We start from the raw sequence: 15,172 nt of genomic DNA on the forward strand, positions 1-15,172 counted from the left end.
GGGTTCTGTACTTGCAGTTGACTAGCAGTATAAACTAGACAAACATGATTTTGTCTAATCTTCAGTTGGAAGGAAGTGTGGAGGATATGTGGTGTGTGCAGTGCATGTCATTCTCTTTTCCTTGGGACAGGTGTGACCAAGGAGCAAGTGTGTCATTATGGTGGCCGTTGTGTGGATGCTGGCAATACTCACTACTGCATTTGCAAGAAAAGCTACACTGGCAGCTACTGTGAGAGTGAAGTCAACCACTGCCAACACAGCCTATGCCGGAATGGGGGCACCTGTCGCAGTTTTGTGGGAGGATATGTTTGTGAGGTGAGAGATGCCTAGCGAGAGTAGCCAAGGATCCTCTTCAGAGCTTGCAGTTTCATGTAGAGGTGTGGGGGATCTATTTTATTATTAAGTTGCCGTTTGCAGGATGGCCAAGAAACAGTCACAAAAATGAAAGTAAAAAACTGATACAAATCTACAAGTTATTTCTCCAATAATTTATATGAATAAACAAACCCCTGAAAGCACTATTTCTTCCCAAAGATTTGTTCCATTGAGCAGGTCCCTTCATTAAGAAGAATTATAAAGTTGTTCACTTTTCCATTGCTGCAGCTAACTTTAACTTTGCCCGTAACATCTCATGGTTATTCATGCAATTGGTTATTACTTCCGAAACACATTTTGAAATCTGTGTATACTGTTTGTTTCTAGCCACATCATTGTTTCATGTCAGGAATAATAAAATACTTCGCATTGTTTCTTAATATTCTCTGGAATTGTTCCTGTAGTAGCACCAGGAAAGCTCAAGCCAATATACAGAAAGTAATGCGTATGGATGTGGCTAAACAAAAAGGAATATTAATATTAAACTACTCAGAGAATTTAAAAAATGAAAACGGCTATCTAGCTTTCTCAGAAATCCATGATGTTCAGATTATGAGGGGATGTGGAACCTGTGGTCCTCCAGATGTTGTTAGACTTCAACTCCCATCAGAGAGCTTGGCCAGTAAGGAATGATGGGAATTGTAGTTCAACACCTAGAGGGTTGCAGGTTTAACACTAACAATTCCAGTCTCACATGGCAAATGTACCAAACTTCAATATCCATTTAGTCTTTTTTAAACATCCATTTTAAGATTAGAACAAAGCATGACTGGTTATTTTTTGATCCCTTTTAATCGTGAGTGCCACATTTTAGAGTTTGTCACATTGTACTGCATTTTCAGAATTTATGATATAAAAAGTGTCCTAGATACAAGTATCAGCCGACTGGAGACTGCTGACACCCATTTTCAGCAGATGCCAGTGTTACTCATTCTGCCATCCTCTTTTGGATTGTTACATCAGAATGCATGTTTCCATATTTATTATCAATTCTCTTACTGCTCTGTCCAAATGAAATGATAGGTTAAGCTATTTCATAATAACTATATTCCCTATTTGAAGAATTTGAGACAGTTTATAAAAACATTTATTTACATTCTCCTTAAGCTGTGGTAAAGGTAACCAAATGGGTTAGTATAAGTTTGTTCCGTGTAAAGATCTATAGAGCTGTTGCAGAAAAGTCCATACCATAAAATACAGAAGTGGCTCTTTGATTTGGGTTGCTTTTTAGTGAATGCTATATATGAACAATCTGCATGAACAGGAAGGAGCTGCACTGGGCTTTGGGCTTGCACCCTGTCCCTTATCCTCCTTGCAACTAAAAGGAAGCATTTGGAAGTTTTGCTTTTAGTTACCCAAGAATAGTTAACCATGGTGTTTGCCCACTTCAGTCACCATGGTTTGAATGTGGTTTGTTTGAAATTAACCCTAGTTAGTGTTTACTAGTCTATTGTGCTGACAACATGACAAATCACTGTTAATCAAAATGTGAAAATAAAAGTATTGTAGAAGAAGGGGAAGTGTTTAAACCCAAGGCACACTGTGGCGCCTCCCTGCTTGTACACCCTGTGCTAAGCCATGGTTTATACACATGATATGTGAACATGGCCTATATGTGCTGCTGTTTGTTTTTTATTAACCCACACAGTCTTTCAATGTTATGTTTAGAACTTGAAGTAAAACATTAAAAAGAACAGAATAGGCATGATAATTCATGGTTGCTATGGATAGTCATACCTAACCATGAGACCACTAATGTATTCTAACAATAAATGCCAGTCTTAATCTGTTGATACTGTGTGTCATAATTACGTTTATATGATTGTCAAATCAGTCTCTGCATGCCTAATTAAATTTATAAAGTGTAATATTTTACAATCTTCAAATGTTTTAATGGGTTGGTGGCAGAACCTACTTTTTTTTTTCCAAAAAGTTGTCTTCTCTCCTTCAGAAATCTATTTATTTTTTAATACAGTGTTGTTAGAGCTTATAGTTTTTGTAATTGAGGAAATAAGACAGGACTAGCCACAATAACTTCTTATCTATTAATTTAAAATGTTGCCAGAGAGAGGAATGTCTTTGTAAAATTCTTTGCCAAAATGGATAAATCAATTCCTCCTTTCAAAAATAACCTTTTACATTATTGCATGCCTTTTTGGCAACTAAACATAATAAAGCAACCAATAGATGTGACTAATCTATGTTCTTCTCTCTCTCTCCCCCTCCCTCCAGTGCCCACTAGGCTTTGAGGGGGACAACTGTGAGTATGATATTGATGAGTGTCAGTCACACCCCTGCCAGAATGGAGGGACTTGCATCGACCTCATTGGTCACTACATATGTTCCTGCCCACCGGGAACTCTGGGTAAGTGGCAGCTCTTGGGGTAGGGAAATCCTTGCTGTGTGAAGAATGTTATTTTTAGCAGGACTATACAAAAAGGAGGAGGAGTGCAGTGTTGAGTCAGACTCTGACTTGAGCAGTGTGAGGAGGATCTCTGCATTTCTGTTCAGGGTGCGGAATGGAGAATAGTGAGTTTTGCCAAGGCAGTTTTGAAGGAAGGCAACCTCAGAATCGATCCCTCTCGGGCAGGTGTGGGCAACCTGTGACCCCCCCCCCCCCAGATGTTTTTGGACTCCAACCCCAGCCAGCCTGGGCAATGGGCAGGGTTGATAAGAGCAGTGGCCAGCAGCTTTGGGAGGGCCACAGGGTTGCCCAACTTTGCCCCACAGGAAAGCACTAGCCTGTGGTAGGGGACAATAATAGATAAATAATGACTTCTACATGCAGTTCAAGGGACTGGAGGGGTAGGCCTGGGTTTCCTAGTGGTCGGATGCTGTTCCATGACATGTGTTTTAAATCTCTGCAGGTGTCTTATGTGAAATAAACGAGGATGATTGTGCCCCAAATCCCACCAGCCGCACCCCAAAATGCCTCAACAATGGGACCTGCATGGACAGAGTGGGTGGTTACTGGTGCAGCTGCCCTCCAGGCTTTACGGGCGAGCGATGCGAGGGAGACATAAATGAGTGCCAGTCCAACCACTGCCACCCTCGCAACACACTCGACTGTGTTCAGGAAGCCAGCGATTACCAGTGCATCTGCAAGCCAGGCTATACTGGTGAGTGAGAGGGCAGGCTGGGGGTGTATGTGAAGGGCAGGAAGAGTGCATGAGTAGAGCTAAAGCGGTGGGTAGGGGAGCCGAAATAAAGTAAAGAATGGGGGGGTTGGGTAAGAGGATGTTTGGCCATTGTGCTAAACTGTTGAGGAGCTGTGTGAAAGGGTGAGAGGACTATTCTCGGCAGGTCCCTTTAGGCCAGCGGTTCCAAACCTTTCCTATGTCCTGCACCCCAGAAGTTGTTTGATTTATGTTCATACCCCACCAAAAGTAAATTTGAGGACGAAGAAGTCAAATTTCTAATTTTTGAACCAAAAATTGAGCCTCATACAGTACTGCGGATGAACAAATTGAATTAAAAAAAGCTTTTGACTCAGTGCATAAAATTCAAATAGCAGCTGAGCAATTAGAAAAAATTATAAACACTAAAATCAGTCCCAATTGTGAACATAAAGTTCAGTTTTTGTCTTGACAAAAGAGAACTGAATCCAAATGCAAACAAAATAATAAATTCATTACGAGTATAATTTTGGCGAAGAACATTATGATTCACCAGTTTTGGTGAATCATGACACAGCCTTGCACTCCCTGAAATGCCATCCCCCACCTATTGGGGGTGCAGTCACCCCAGGTTGGGAACTCTTGCTTTAGGCCATGGGCATACTTATACCTTTCTACACAGGTGACTTAGCAAGTGGTCTTACAGTTTTACATCCCAAGCCCAAGATTCCCTGGGAGACCCTCAGCTAGCTATGCAGCTGCAAAAATGACAAATGAGCATATAGGGCTGCCTTTGGGAGCTGTGATTGATGTAGGTTCTGGTTTCTTTAGAGTTGCCCTGTTGGGGTAGCAGACTCAAACACATTCACCAGCAAAGAAGCTCATATATTTGACTAAATGAGAAAGTTACATATTATAACTATTTAATGTGAGTGTTGCAACAGGAGAGGAAAAAAAATGGCCTGTGTCTTTGCTGTCGCGGAGCTGCTAGAATCATTAATCAGCCCTTTGCGGTCTTCAATGTAAGCCATCACTTGCAGGGCAAAGTTGTGTTGGGAACTGTTGTCTCTCTGCTGTGCCACCAGTCCCATGTGGTAGATTTGCTTTTCCACTTGCTCCAACTCCCCGTATAATGCTAGCCCTCGTGTTCTCTGACATCCTGTTGTACTTTTCATGCTGGATGCTTAGCATTCTTAGCTCTGTGGGAGATTTTTAGCTTGGCATGATTGCTTCTACTGTAGTGTCTTGCCGCAGTAACAGAAGTGCAATGATAATATCTTACAGCTGTGTTGTATTAATATAGCAGGGGTGGGCAATCGTGGTTTTCCAGATGTTTTGGCTTACAACTCCCATAATCTCTAGCCAGCTTAGCCACATAGTGAGGGAGCATGGGAGTTGTAGGCCAAAACATCTGGAGGTCTATAGCTTGCCTCCCCGATGTTATAGCAGCTGAATCCCAAATTGTTATGTACCTACAATGTTCTGAAGTGATGGTGATGGTGTTCCTAGCTATGTTCTGATGGAGTGTTTGGGGCATTATGGATAAAACATGGCCGGTGATACTCTTACTCTTCTCTGCAGGCCGCCACTGCAAGAATATTGTGAACGCATGTGAGTCTCAGCCTTGCCAGAATGGTGGCCAGTGCAAGCTAGCAGTGAACTTGCCTCTAGGATACACCTGCCATTGCCCTCGGGTAAGTGGCCCAGGGCACAGCTGTGCACCAGAAGGGGTTAACGTATCTCCTGTACATGCACCAGGACTGTGCAGGCATTAGGGATATGAGGCTATGGAGGGGAGGGCAAGGTGAGGGAAATGTAAGGTGGATGTCTTGAAGCTGCGGTAGGAATGAATTTCAGTAACGCTGGGAAACCGTTTTTTCATTGAGATGCTTGTTGTGGTTTTGTTCCTATGTTTTGACTTGGTAGGGAGCACAGTGTTCTCTACTGGAACGCTTAACTATGGGGAGAAACAATTCTAACGCATGTTCTTGTTTGATTATGGTTTTGATTCCCGCAAGAGAAGTGAGGTGCAGTATAGCTGCACATAGTGGAGTTCCAGTGCAGCTAATGAGGGGGAGAGCGCTGGTACGCTTGTTCCCAGTGGCATGATGAGGTCATTGGTGAGACACGGGCTGGATCCTGTGTAAGGGAGCTAGATGGGCCCCTGGTCTGATCCAGCATGACTCTTTTTCCGTTCTTAAGAATGTTCTTCTCAGTGTGAGGGTTGTAGGTTTGAGGGAGACTTTGTGTTACAACACTAGCATTTGGAAGGTGTCCTGGATTTACCTGGCTTTCCTGTACTAATGTCTCTTACTGTCTCCTTCCAGAGCTATTCAGGCCTCAACTGTGAACGCAGCGTGCTCTCGTGCCGCGAGCTCTTCTGCTTCAATGGCGGCACCTGCCGGACCTCAGCTCTGGGCGCCCGCTGTTACTGTTTGCATGGGTGGGCTGGCCCTGACTGTCGCCTGCGTGCCAACAGCAGCTGTGCAAGCATGCCCTGCCACAATGGGGGCGCTTGCCATGAGATTGCCGCTCCCCCTTATTTCCAGTGCCTCTGTATGGGCGACTTCTCGGGCCCTCTCTGCCAGACACGCCACATCAAGGCCCCTCAGCCCCCAGAGCTCCATTGCCCGCTGGAGGAGTGCGCGGCAAAGGCTGGAGACGCCTACTGCGACAAGATGTGCAACAGCCCAGCCTGCCACTGGGATGGGGGTGACTGCTCCCTGCTGGTAGATGACCCCTGGAAGCAGTGCGACAGACCCCAGTGCTGGCAGTACTTCAACAACAGCCAGTGCGATGAGCAGTGCAACACCGTCAAGTGCCTCTACGATAACTTTGACTGCAGGAGCCGCGAACGAACCTGCAAGTGAGTCCTGCCTCAGCATCACAGGGAGGGGGCTATCATGTGCATATTATACCACAGTCTCCTGATAACAACAAAATGTTAGGCGCAGATCAACCAAACAAAAGATCGAGCCTTCCTCTCTTGAGTAGAGGGATGCTGTGCTTCAGGCCTCTACTTATTGCCTGACCCCCAAGACATATCTCTTTCTAGAGGTCCCCATGTTCCAGTCCTAACATTGGCAAGTCTCTGTGCTGGGTCTTGGGACTGTACGTAGATGTAATCCCCTTTTTGTGGTTTTCCCGCACAAGAGACTAGCAGTGCACAAGTGAGCCGTATTCTGGGCTGGCACAGGGTCTGTTTTGGCCACAGCTGATATACTTTGCTCTCCTCCTCCTCCTGCAGCCCTGTTTATGAACAATACTGCTCAGATCACTTTGCCGATGGGCGTTGTGACCAGGGCTGCAACACTGAAGAATGTGGCTGGGATGGGCTGGATTGTGCCAGGGAAGTGCCCGAACATTTGGCAAGCGGTGTTTTGGTCATCACCGTGTTGCTGCATCCTGACGAGCTGCTCCGCACAAGCACCATCTTCCTGCAGAAACTGAGTGCCATTTTGCGAACCTCTCTGCGCTTCCGCCTCGATGAGAATGGCAACTATATGATCAAACCATATTATGGGGCTGGAGGTCGAAGACGCAGGGAACTGGACCGAGATATTATCGGGTGAGTTACACTGAGGAGCCAGAGGGAAGAAAGGGATTTGGGAAGCTGGCTAAATGAGCTGCTGGTTAAGGGAGGCATGTAAAGGGCGTAAATGGTAAAGAGAAACAGTTCAGCAGAGCTCATTCCCCAGCTGCTTTGCACAAAGAAGATGTACAGGGCCAGCCCTTCCATTTGACAGAGCAAAGCAGCTATTCCAGGTGGCAGGGAGGGGTTGTGAAAGGTTGGGGAGCAGAGCTGGGTGTGCCACATGGCTTGCCCCACATGCCTTCAGCAGGCTTGCTGCTTTCAGATACAACAGCAGATGCTCATCACTCTCAAAATAAGATTTAGCTGCCAGTTTGATCAGCTTCTGTGCATCTTATCTCTGGCAGCAAAATATGCTGGGCTGGTCTTGGAACTGAACTATACATCCAACAACCCTTAGGAAATACTGCAAATCAGAGTGACCAGAATATGTTCTAGAGCCAAATGTTGGATTTTACTATGATGGATTAGTGTAATTAGACAAAGATTTATCCAAGTATTCTCAGAGAACTCCAGTATATTACTCAACCAGTGCCTCTTTATTTGATTTGTCTGTCAAATTACTAGAAAGTGGATAATGAGACTCCTTTTAAAAATTCACATTGAAAAAAGCAAGTTTCTGAGCTGATGCTAGATCATTGGAGGCCTGATGGTGATCCCGAACAAATGGACAGCATACAATGTTACAAACAAACGGGATCAGTTGCGTTAAGGGTGAGCTGGCTTGCCTTTAGTAAAGGAACATCGTGCCTCACAAATCAGTTACATGCTAAGCAATATTTTATTTATTTATTTAAAACATTTCTATGCCGCCCCCCCTCCATTGCAACAAAGCCTTGGGGCGGCTCACAACATCTGTAAACATAAAAATACTCTTGGGGTTAATGGTGATCTTCTCCAAATTGTGTCCAGGGCTTGTCAGACACGAGGTGAAATTGGAATGCAGCTCTTTGTCAAGTTGGCTGCCTTGCCTTGCCTTGGAATGACGTGTGAGGCTAGAGGAGGTGCTGTTAGCCATTGTAACCCCCCCCCCCCCTTTCTCCAGGTCTGAAGTTACTCTTGAGATTGATAACCGCCTCTGCTACCAAGCTTCTGACAAGTGCTTCCCTGATGCGCAGAGTGCTGCTGACTACCTTGCTGCCTTGTCAGCTGTAGAGCGCCTAGAGTTCCCGTACCCTCTCAAGGCCGTGAGAAGTAAGGCTCCTTCTATGAGCAGGGGAGGCTGGTGGTGGGGGCACTTGATGGAAACATTTTTTGTCTGGGTTGGCTTTGGCTTTTCCTTTTGCTGTCTGGCATTCATAGCAAGTCACTGAGTAGCCTGCTGTTGCTTCTGCAGGTGAGACTATTGCTGATGGGTTGGACTCACTCAAGCTGGTGCCGTTGCTCGTAGTAGCAGCCCTGATTCTCCTGGTGATCTTGGTGCTGGGTGTGTTGGTGGCACGGCGCAAAAGAGAGCACAGCACCCTCTGGTTTCCGGAGGGCTTCAGTCTGAAGAAAGAAAACATCAACAAGAATCGGCGTGAGCCCGTGGGCCAGGATGCGCTGGGCATGAAGTAAGGGGCTCTCATTCACCCTGGTGCTGCCCACAGCCAGTCTCCAATCTCTGTAGCAGAGACCTGCAAATGCTTTCACAAAATCACCTCAAAAGTACTCACCTCCTAGGAGGTTGGCAGCCTGCATTTCTGTGCTGGCTGTGGAGGAAGACCCCCCCCCCACTTCATAGCTCCTGTGGCTGCCAAACTTTTAGCAGACTGGAAAACAAATGTGACATCTGCTGAGTGGACTGGCCCGGGAGGGGCACGTTCTTCTGCTCTGCACCCTCGCTGTGCTACGTTTCCATGCTCATTGTGGAGGAAGACACTTTTCTTTCTGTGCAGCAAACACGGGAAGCGAGTGGGCTAGTGGAGGAGGGATCCATTTCTCTGCCAGTGTGCTCATTCATTGGCATGGAGTTCCTGCGTTGTTGAACCACGTGGGAGCTGCAGCAGGCTTGCAGCCACCGCAGAAGAGAGTGCGTTGGGTTTTTCTGTGACTGTATTGCGTTGGCAGCAGTATTTCGGCTCGCTGCAACAGAACTTGCCCTGTTAATGTGTCCATGCATCAGTGGGCTGGGTGGGTGGGCAAAAGCAAGATGGCATAAACTATCTCCTTCACTGTGTATTTTCCTCTCTTGTAGAAACATTGGTAAAGGCGAGAGTTTAATACCAGACAGCTCAGAAGACTGGATAGAAGCAGAGTGCCCAGAGGCCAAGCGCCTAAAGGTAATACCAGCTCTTTTTGCGACTCAAGAACAGACACTGCGAAGAGGGTCCAATTCCTCTCCAGAGCTGTCCTGTTGCCTTCACTCTTCTCACCCTCCCTGGCCTCTTCCTGGTCAGTAATGTTTGCATGGCTCTCTACCAAGCTAACATGGCCCCCGGCCTCTTTGGTGTCTTCCCATAAAGGGTTCTCCAAGCTTTAATGAAGTGATTGGAAGCACCCGTGAATGCAGGCAGAGGTCTTTCAATGCTAATTTACAGACTTGTGTTTTTGTGTGTCAGGTGGAGGAGCCAGCCATAGACTGCGAAGACCCAGTGGACTGCCGGCGGTGGACACAGCACCACTTGGTGGCAGCAGACATCCCTATGCCGCCGTCAATGGCGCTGACGCCGCCCCAGGGTGAATTTGATACTGACTGCATGGACGTAAATGTCCGTGGGCCAGGTGAGTGGCCATCTGGGGTGTTCCATGGGGACTCCCAGCACCAGGACTACATCTAATGTACAGAATTGGGCTCTGACCTTGTCCTTCATGCAACACGCCCCAGCTTGCTTTGCTTCCATCTAAATATATACTGCCTTAGGACAGAATTAAGTACTTTTGTTTGCTTATTTGTTTTTCAAAACTCTTCCTGGGATCTCCTTCCAGATGGTTTCACGCCACTCATGTTGGCTTCCTTTTGTGGTGGTGGCATGGAGACGGATATGGCAGATGAAGAGGAAGCAGATGACTCCTCTGCCAACATCATCTCAGACCTAATATGCCAGGGGGCTAACCTGAGTGCTCAGACAGACCGCACAGGTGAGACTGCACTGCACCTGGCTGCCAGATATGCACGGGCAGATGCTGCCAAGCGTTTGCTGGATGCTGGTGCTGATACCAACGCGCAGGACAACACAGGACGTACGCCACTTCATGCTGCTGTGACTGCTGATGCCCAGGGTGTCTTCCAGGTGAGCTATGTTCTCACGACGCATCTTTTCCCTCCTGGTGGGCCAGTGGAACTTGTTGTACCCACAGTTCCCACGGTTATCATTTGCCTGACTTGCATTAATGGTAACTTAGTTTCCATTTCCAGTGAAGTATCACTGGGACTGTTAACACCTAGGAGTTGGCCTTGTGTCATCAATCCATTATCTGCCTGGGAACACTGTGGAACACATACTTCCTGTTGGGAACATCAGAGCTGTTTTGCTGAGGTGCTTTGGCTGCTGTATTTGGCTTTGCTCCCACCTAATGGCCCACCACTTTTGACAGATCCTGATCCGAAATCGCTCTACAGACTTGGATGCTCGAATGGGGGATGGTTCGACTGCCCTGATCCTGGCAGCGAGATTGGCAGTGGAGGGTATGGTGGAGGAACTGATCGCCAGCCATGCTGATGTCAATGCTGTGGATGAGCTTGGTACGTAGTTGCCAGAGTGACTCAGCTTGTTCCTCAGTTTGGAAAGCTTTATAGCTTGGCTCATTTGTTTTGGCCATTCTCCATTAATGTCTTTATTGTATCAATAATTTATTCGTTTAAGGGTTTTTTAACCCATCATTTAAGGTGCACTGCCCTCACAAGGCAAACTTTGGTATTACAAAAACACGCAATTACAATTACACACACACACACCTATCAGTAGCAGTCACTGCTACTGTTACTGATTTTTAAGGACCAAAAGCAGACTGAAATAAAGGGATTGGTAGGGTGTTGAATCACAAACAGTGCCAAAGCCAGTCATATCTCTCTGATGAGGGAGTTCTGGAGGTGTGAAGTCACTCTTGAAAAAGCCTTGTCCTTATTACTCACCATCCAAATGGCTTTTGCTGGTTGGCCAAGACCTGGTTCTTAAAGCTTAGATAATTTCATACAGGTATAGACTGTCGTTCAGATAATGTAGTCCCAAACAATTCAATGTCCCAAAATCAACATCTTGAATTGCTCTCAGAAACTGACAGGCAGCTAGTGTAAATGATACCGAATAGGAGTAACAAGGTCCAAGTGCTTACCTCCACTATTGTTCTAGTCGCTGCCTTCTGTACCATTTTCCACTATGTCCCACTTAAAGCTTTTAGGAAATCTCATAACTGCATATTGCAGACATTCGCCACCTTGATTTTAGAGAGGCGGAGACACAAACAGTGATGCAGACACACTTCCTGAACCTCCAGTCCGATTGTGCTAGATACTCCTTAAGCAGCAGCTTCACTTGGCCATTTCCCTGCCACTTGATCTCTGCCCCTGTTCTCATGTAGTGTCTGTGGATGAGCGTGAGTGGCCAGAACCACTGCTGTGGTAGAATCTTGTGTGCACCCAGGGAGGGAGGAGTTTTTGCACAGGAGGGGAACTGGCTTGTCCACAGGAGGTGCCTTGCTGTTGATCTTAAGAAGTGGAGCACTGAGCTCGCAAGCATGGATAAGCGGGGAGCCATTCTACACAAGAAAGCCGTACCACATAATTTCTGAGAGTAGAGTAGAGGTAATTTCGGATTTTAGAGGTCTCGTGGCTGGCTGCCTGAATATTACCTAGGTGTCCATCCCCATTAACAAAGTAGTTGATTTGCAAGAGGAACTTAGGCTTGTAAAGCTGCAGATGGTCCAATGTTGTTGAGGTATGTAGAACAACCATCTGGCATGGTAGTGAGGAAGAAGATGGTAGCTCAAGATGGAGGAGCACTAGGAGAGCTGGTCTAGTAAAGGCTTCTGGCAGGGTCTGGGAATCACCAATTTGGGAGCAATTGTCTTAATCCTCATTGTGTCATCTCTTGTAGGTAAATCAGCCCTGCACTGGGCAGCAGCTGTCAACAATGTAGAGGCCACAATTGCACTGCTGAAAAATGGGGCTAACAAGGACATGCAGGACAGCAAAGTAAGTTTTTCATTGCTGCTGTTTTCCCTTCTTCGCGTGATGCCTTTGCCATAACTTCAAGAACCCTCGCTGTTCTTCGCCATGGGAAGCTGTTGTCTGGCTAGACCCAGATGGCTTCCTTGCCTGTGGTTATGTCGTGGGGAGATTTAGGAGCAGACAGGGAGTTCTGTGCGATCCTTCGCTGCCCATGTCCTAGAATACTTGTGGCACGTGCTCACCAACCTATCCTCTCTGTGACAGGAGGAGACACCACTGTTCTTGGCAGCCCGGGAAGGCAGTTACGAGGCAGCCAAAATCCTGCTGGATCACTTTGCCAACCGGGAGATCACGGACCACATGGATCGGCTGCCACGCGATGTGGCCCAAGAGCGCCTGCACCACGACATCGTCCGGCTCTTGGATGACTACAACACTGTGCGCAGCCCACAGGGAGCGTTACCGGCGGGCCACTCCCTCTCCCCTCTTATGTGCCCTCCCAATAGCTTCCTGCCCAGCCTCAAGCCCACTCCACAGAGCAAGAAGAGCCGGCGGCCGAGCACCAAGAACGTGGCAGCAGGCAACAGTGCCAGCCTGGCACGGGAGAGCAAAGAGGCCAAGGCACGGGCCAAGAAGCTCAACCTGGAGTGCCAAGGCTCTCTCCTGGAGAGCTCTGTCACCCTGTCCCCTGTTGACTCACTGGACTCCCCATACGTGCCCAACCCTGCCTCGCCTGGGGTCTTCCATACAGCCAGTGCCTCACTGTCAGTACCCTCTACTCCCATGGTCCATGGCATGATGGAAGCACCCTTTGCTGTCAGCTTGGCACGCCTCAGCGACCTGGGGGATGGCGCCCTTCTCTCTATGAACCGCCTTTCGGTGCCCCCCGGCCGCATGGGGCTCAGTCTGGGCATGGTGAGCCCCGTGGCCATGCCATTTGATTGGCATGCCCGTGTCCCCACTTCCCAGTGCCAGCCAATCATAGGAGTGGTGCACCCCGCTGCCTCCCATCCCAACCTCCACCAGCCAGGCCAAGCTTTCCCCCCAGGGCTGCTCCTGCCGAACCACATGGCCATGGGGCACAGCTCTCAGGGGTTGCCCAACCCAGCCCCTTCACATGCCAAGGAGGCAGCCCAGCCCATGCCCCCACCAGCAACAGCCATGCGTGCCAGCCAGCCCGTCTCGCCCCAGGAGGGGCAGGGACAAGGGGCACCACGTGTAGGGCCGCCACAGTACCTGAAGGCCGCCGGGGTGGAGGACTACCCAACCCCACCCTCTCAGCACAGTTACACACAGGGGCAGGACGCCACACCCAAGCACTTCCTTCACCCACCGAGCGAGCACCCCTACCTGACCCCCTCCCCAGAATCCCCGGAGCAGTGGAGCAGCCCCTCCCCACATTCCTTGTCCGACTGGTCCGAGTCCACACCCAGCCCCACTGTCCTGGGGCCAAGCCACACCCAGCTGTCTTCGGCGGAGCCATCCACCAAGATGCAGGTGTTTGCATGAGGAGCTGGGGCTGGAACGGATCCTAGAGGCCTGTGTCTCTCTGTGGCCCCCATTGGGGCCTCTGCCTGCACCTGCCCCTGCCTCACGGGGCCTGTTTCCCCTATTTGTGTTTTTATAAGAAAAAACTCAAGTGTAAAATTTTTTTTAAAAATGCCTGATCTGGGAGAGGAACGGCATGGCCTTCCCATTCCCTCACTGCCAAGGAACCCAGGCTGGCCCTCTATCCCCTCATGTTGCCATGACAACAGGTTTGTGGGGAGTTTTTAAAAAAAATAAAAAATCTTTTTGTATAAACCTGCATTTTATTCCAAACGCTTTATTTTTTACAATGTATTCCATGTCAGGCCGTGTGTGCCACTCTTCCTTCTGTGGGTCTTGTGAGGAGCCTGCACCTTCTGTTCCCCCTCTGCATGGCACCGCCTGTTGAGTCGAGCACCATCTCCCTTCCCACCATGTTGGGGCGGGATTTTGCTTACTGTATTTGCGTACTGGGTACGCGGAGTTAGCCCACACTTGCGTTGCCATCCAGAGGGTTGAGCCCCAATCCTGCCTCGGCCATGCAGGGAGCTCAGCCCCACGGCCGCACCCTCAGACTTGGCACTTCATCACATTCCAGGTTAATTTATTCATCTTGAGTTCTGCAGCATTCCCCTGCCCCTACCCCCACCGAATTCCTGGGTTGCTTTAGCTAATGCTAGCCATTTCCAGAGTATTCTGAGCCACTGTGTTGTTATGCCTGGTCCATACTGACACCGCTTCTCCTTCCTCCAGGGCTGCCTTTGGCCTATGTCAGCAGATACACTTTCCTATTTGGGAAGTTTCTTTTCCCTAGGGTACAGTAGGATCCTGGGGTAGCCACAGACACTACTTTGGCATAAAAGGTACTGAGATAATACAAAACATTTTCCCAGCAGCCAACCACCTACTTTCCTCTTTGCACCCTGTACATTCCAGCTATTCCTGGCTGTAAATACTGCTGGGTGGAGCAGGGGGCCAGCCAGGACCATGGTCTGGCAGTGGCTGCTGCCTCCTGCTCCCGCCTTCCCTCCCTCCCCATGCTGTGTAGTGTAGTGGGGGAATGGCCCTGTCAGCCACCCTCTCTGCCATAGAAGGACCATTTCTAGCTCATTTTAAAACTTTTTTTTAAAAAGAAAATCCAGTGTAAACCAAGTAGCTTTAAAGCAGCTGGGTGCTTTGTGTACAGAGCGGCTTGAGCCGCGGCATAATAAACATAGCTAATAAGGAAACTGCCTCCGCTTCCTCTGTGCGTCATGTATTTTTATTTGATTATTCATAGTTATGGGCTCAGAGTGTGTAACAGTACACTGGGGGAAAAACAGCCCACTCCCACGAATTGGAATTCAAAAGAGATTGCCTTCTTTTCCATCCATCCAGAGCACTATAGTAGTTACTGCAGATCACTAATCAGTATCCTTCCACTATGCCATGTGGCTTGTCCAGCACCCACATAGCTTCTGGACAACCTTTTGT

General features: G+C 48.2%; 1 protein-coding gene across 4 annotated transcripts in view; it reads left to right on the forward strand.

Annotated features, from left to right (window-relative positions):
- Window positions 1-14,928, forward strand: part of NOTCH3 (notch receptor 3) — a 60,537-nt gene extending 45,609 nt beyond the window's left edge. For 2 of the 4 annotated variants that reach the window (XM_044453661.1, XM_044453660.1), the window contains 14 exons: window positions 131-315; window positions 2,608-2,740; window positions 3,243-3,494; window positions 5,073-5,185; window positions 5,819-6,357; window positions 6,739-7,059; window positions 8,129-8,277; window positions 8,420-8,636; window positions 9,260-9,344; window positions 9,624-9,786; window positions 9,991-10,295; window positions 10,600-10,747; window positions 12,099-12,196; window positions 12,437-14,928. In XM_044453661.1, coding sequence (XP_044309596.1) covers window positions 131-315; window positions 2,608-2,740; window positions 3,243-3,494; window positions 5,073-5,185; window positions 5,819-6,357; window positions 6,739-7,059; window positions 8,129-8,277; window positions 8,420-8,636; window positions 9,260-9,344; window positions 9,624-9,786; window positions 9,991-10,295; window positions 10,600-10,747; window positions 12,099-12,196; window positions 12,437-13,681 — 3,953 coding nt within the window. In that variant the 3' untranslated portion in view covers window positions 13,682-14,928. Of the gene's footprint in view, window positions 1-130; window positions 316-2,607; window positions 2,741-3,242; window positions 3,495-5,072; window positions 5,186-5,818; window positions 6,358-6,738; window positions 7,060-8,128; window positions 8,278-8,419; window positions 8,637-9,259; window positions 9,457-9,578; window positions 9,787-9,990; window positions 10,296-10,599; window positions 10,748-12,098; window positions 12,197-12,436 lie in introns of those variants that run through there. The other 2 variants (XM_044453664.1, XM_044453662.1) reach the window with 2 other exon arrangements.
- The last annotated feature ends 244 nt before the right edge of the window (window positions 14,929-15,172 follow it).

Source organism: Varanus komodoensis, unplaced genomic scaffold, assembly GCF_004798865.1.
Source record: "Varanus komodoensis strain SLA01 unplaced genomic scaffold, ASM479886v1 scaffold7_1, whole genome shotgun sequence".
NCBI lineage: Eukaryota > Metazoa > Chordata > Lepidosauria > Squamata > Varanidae > Varanus > Varanus komodoensis.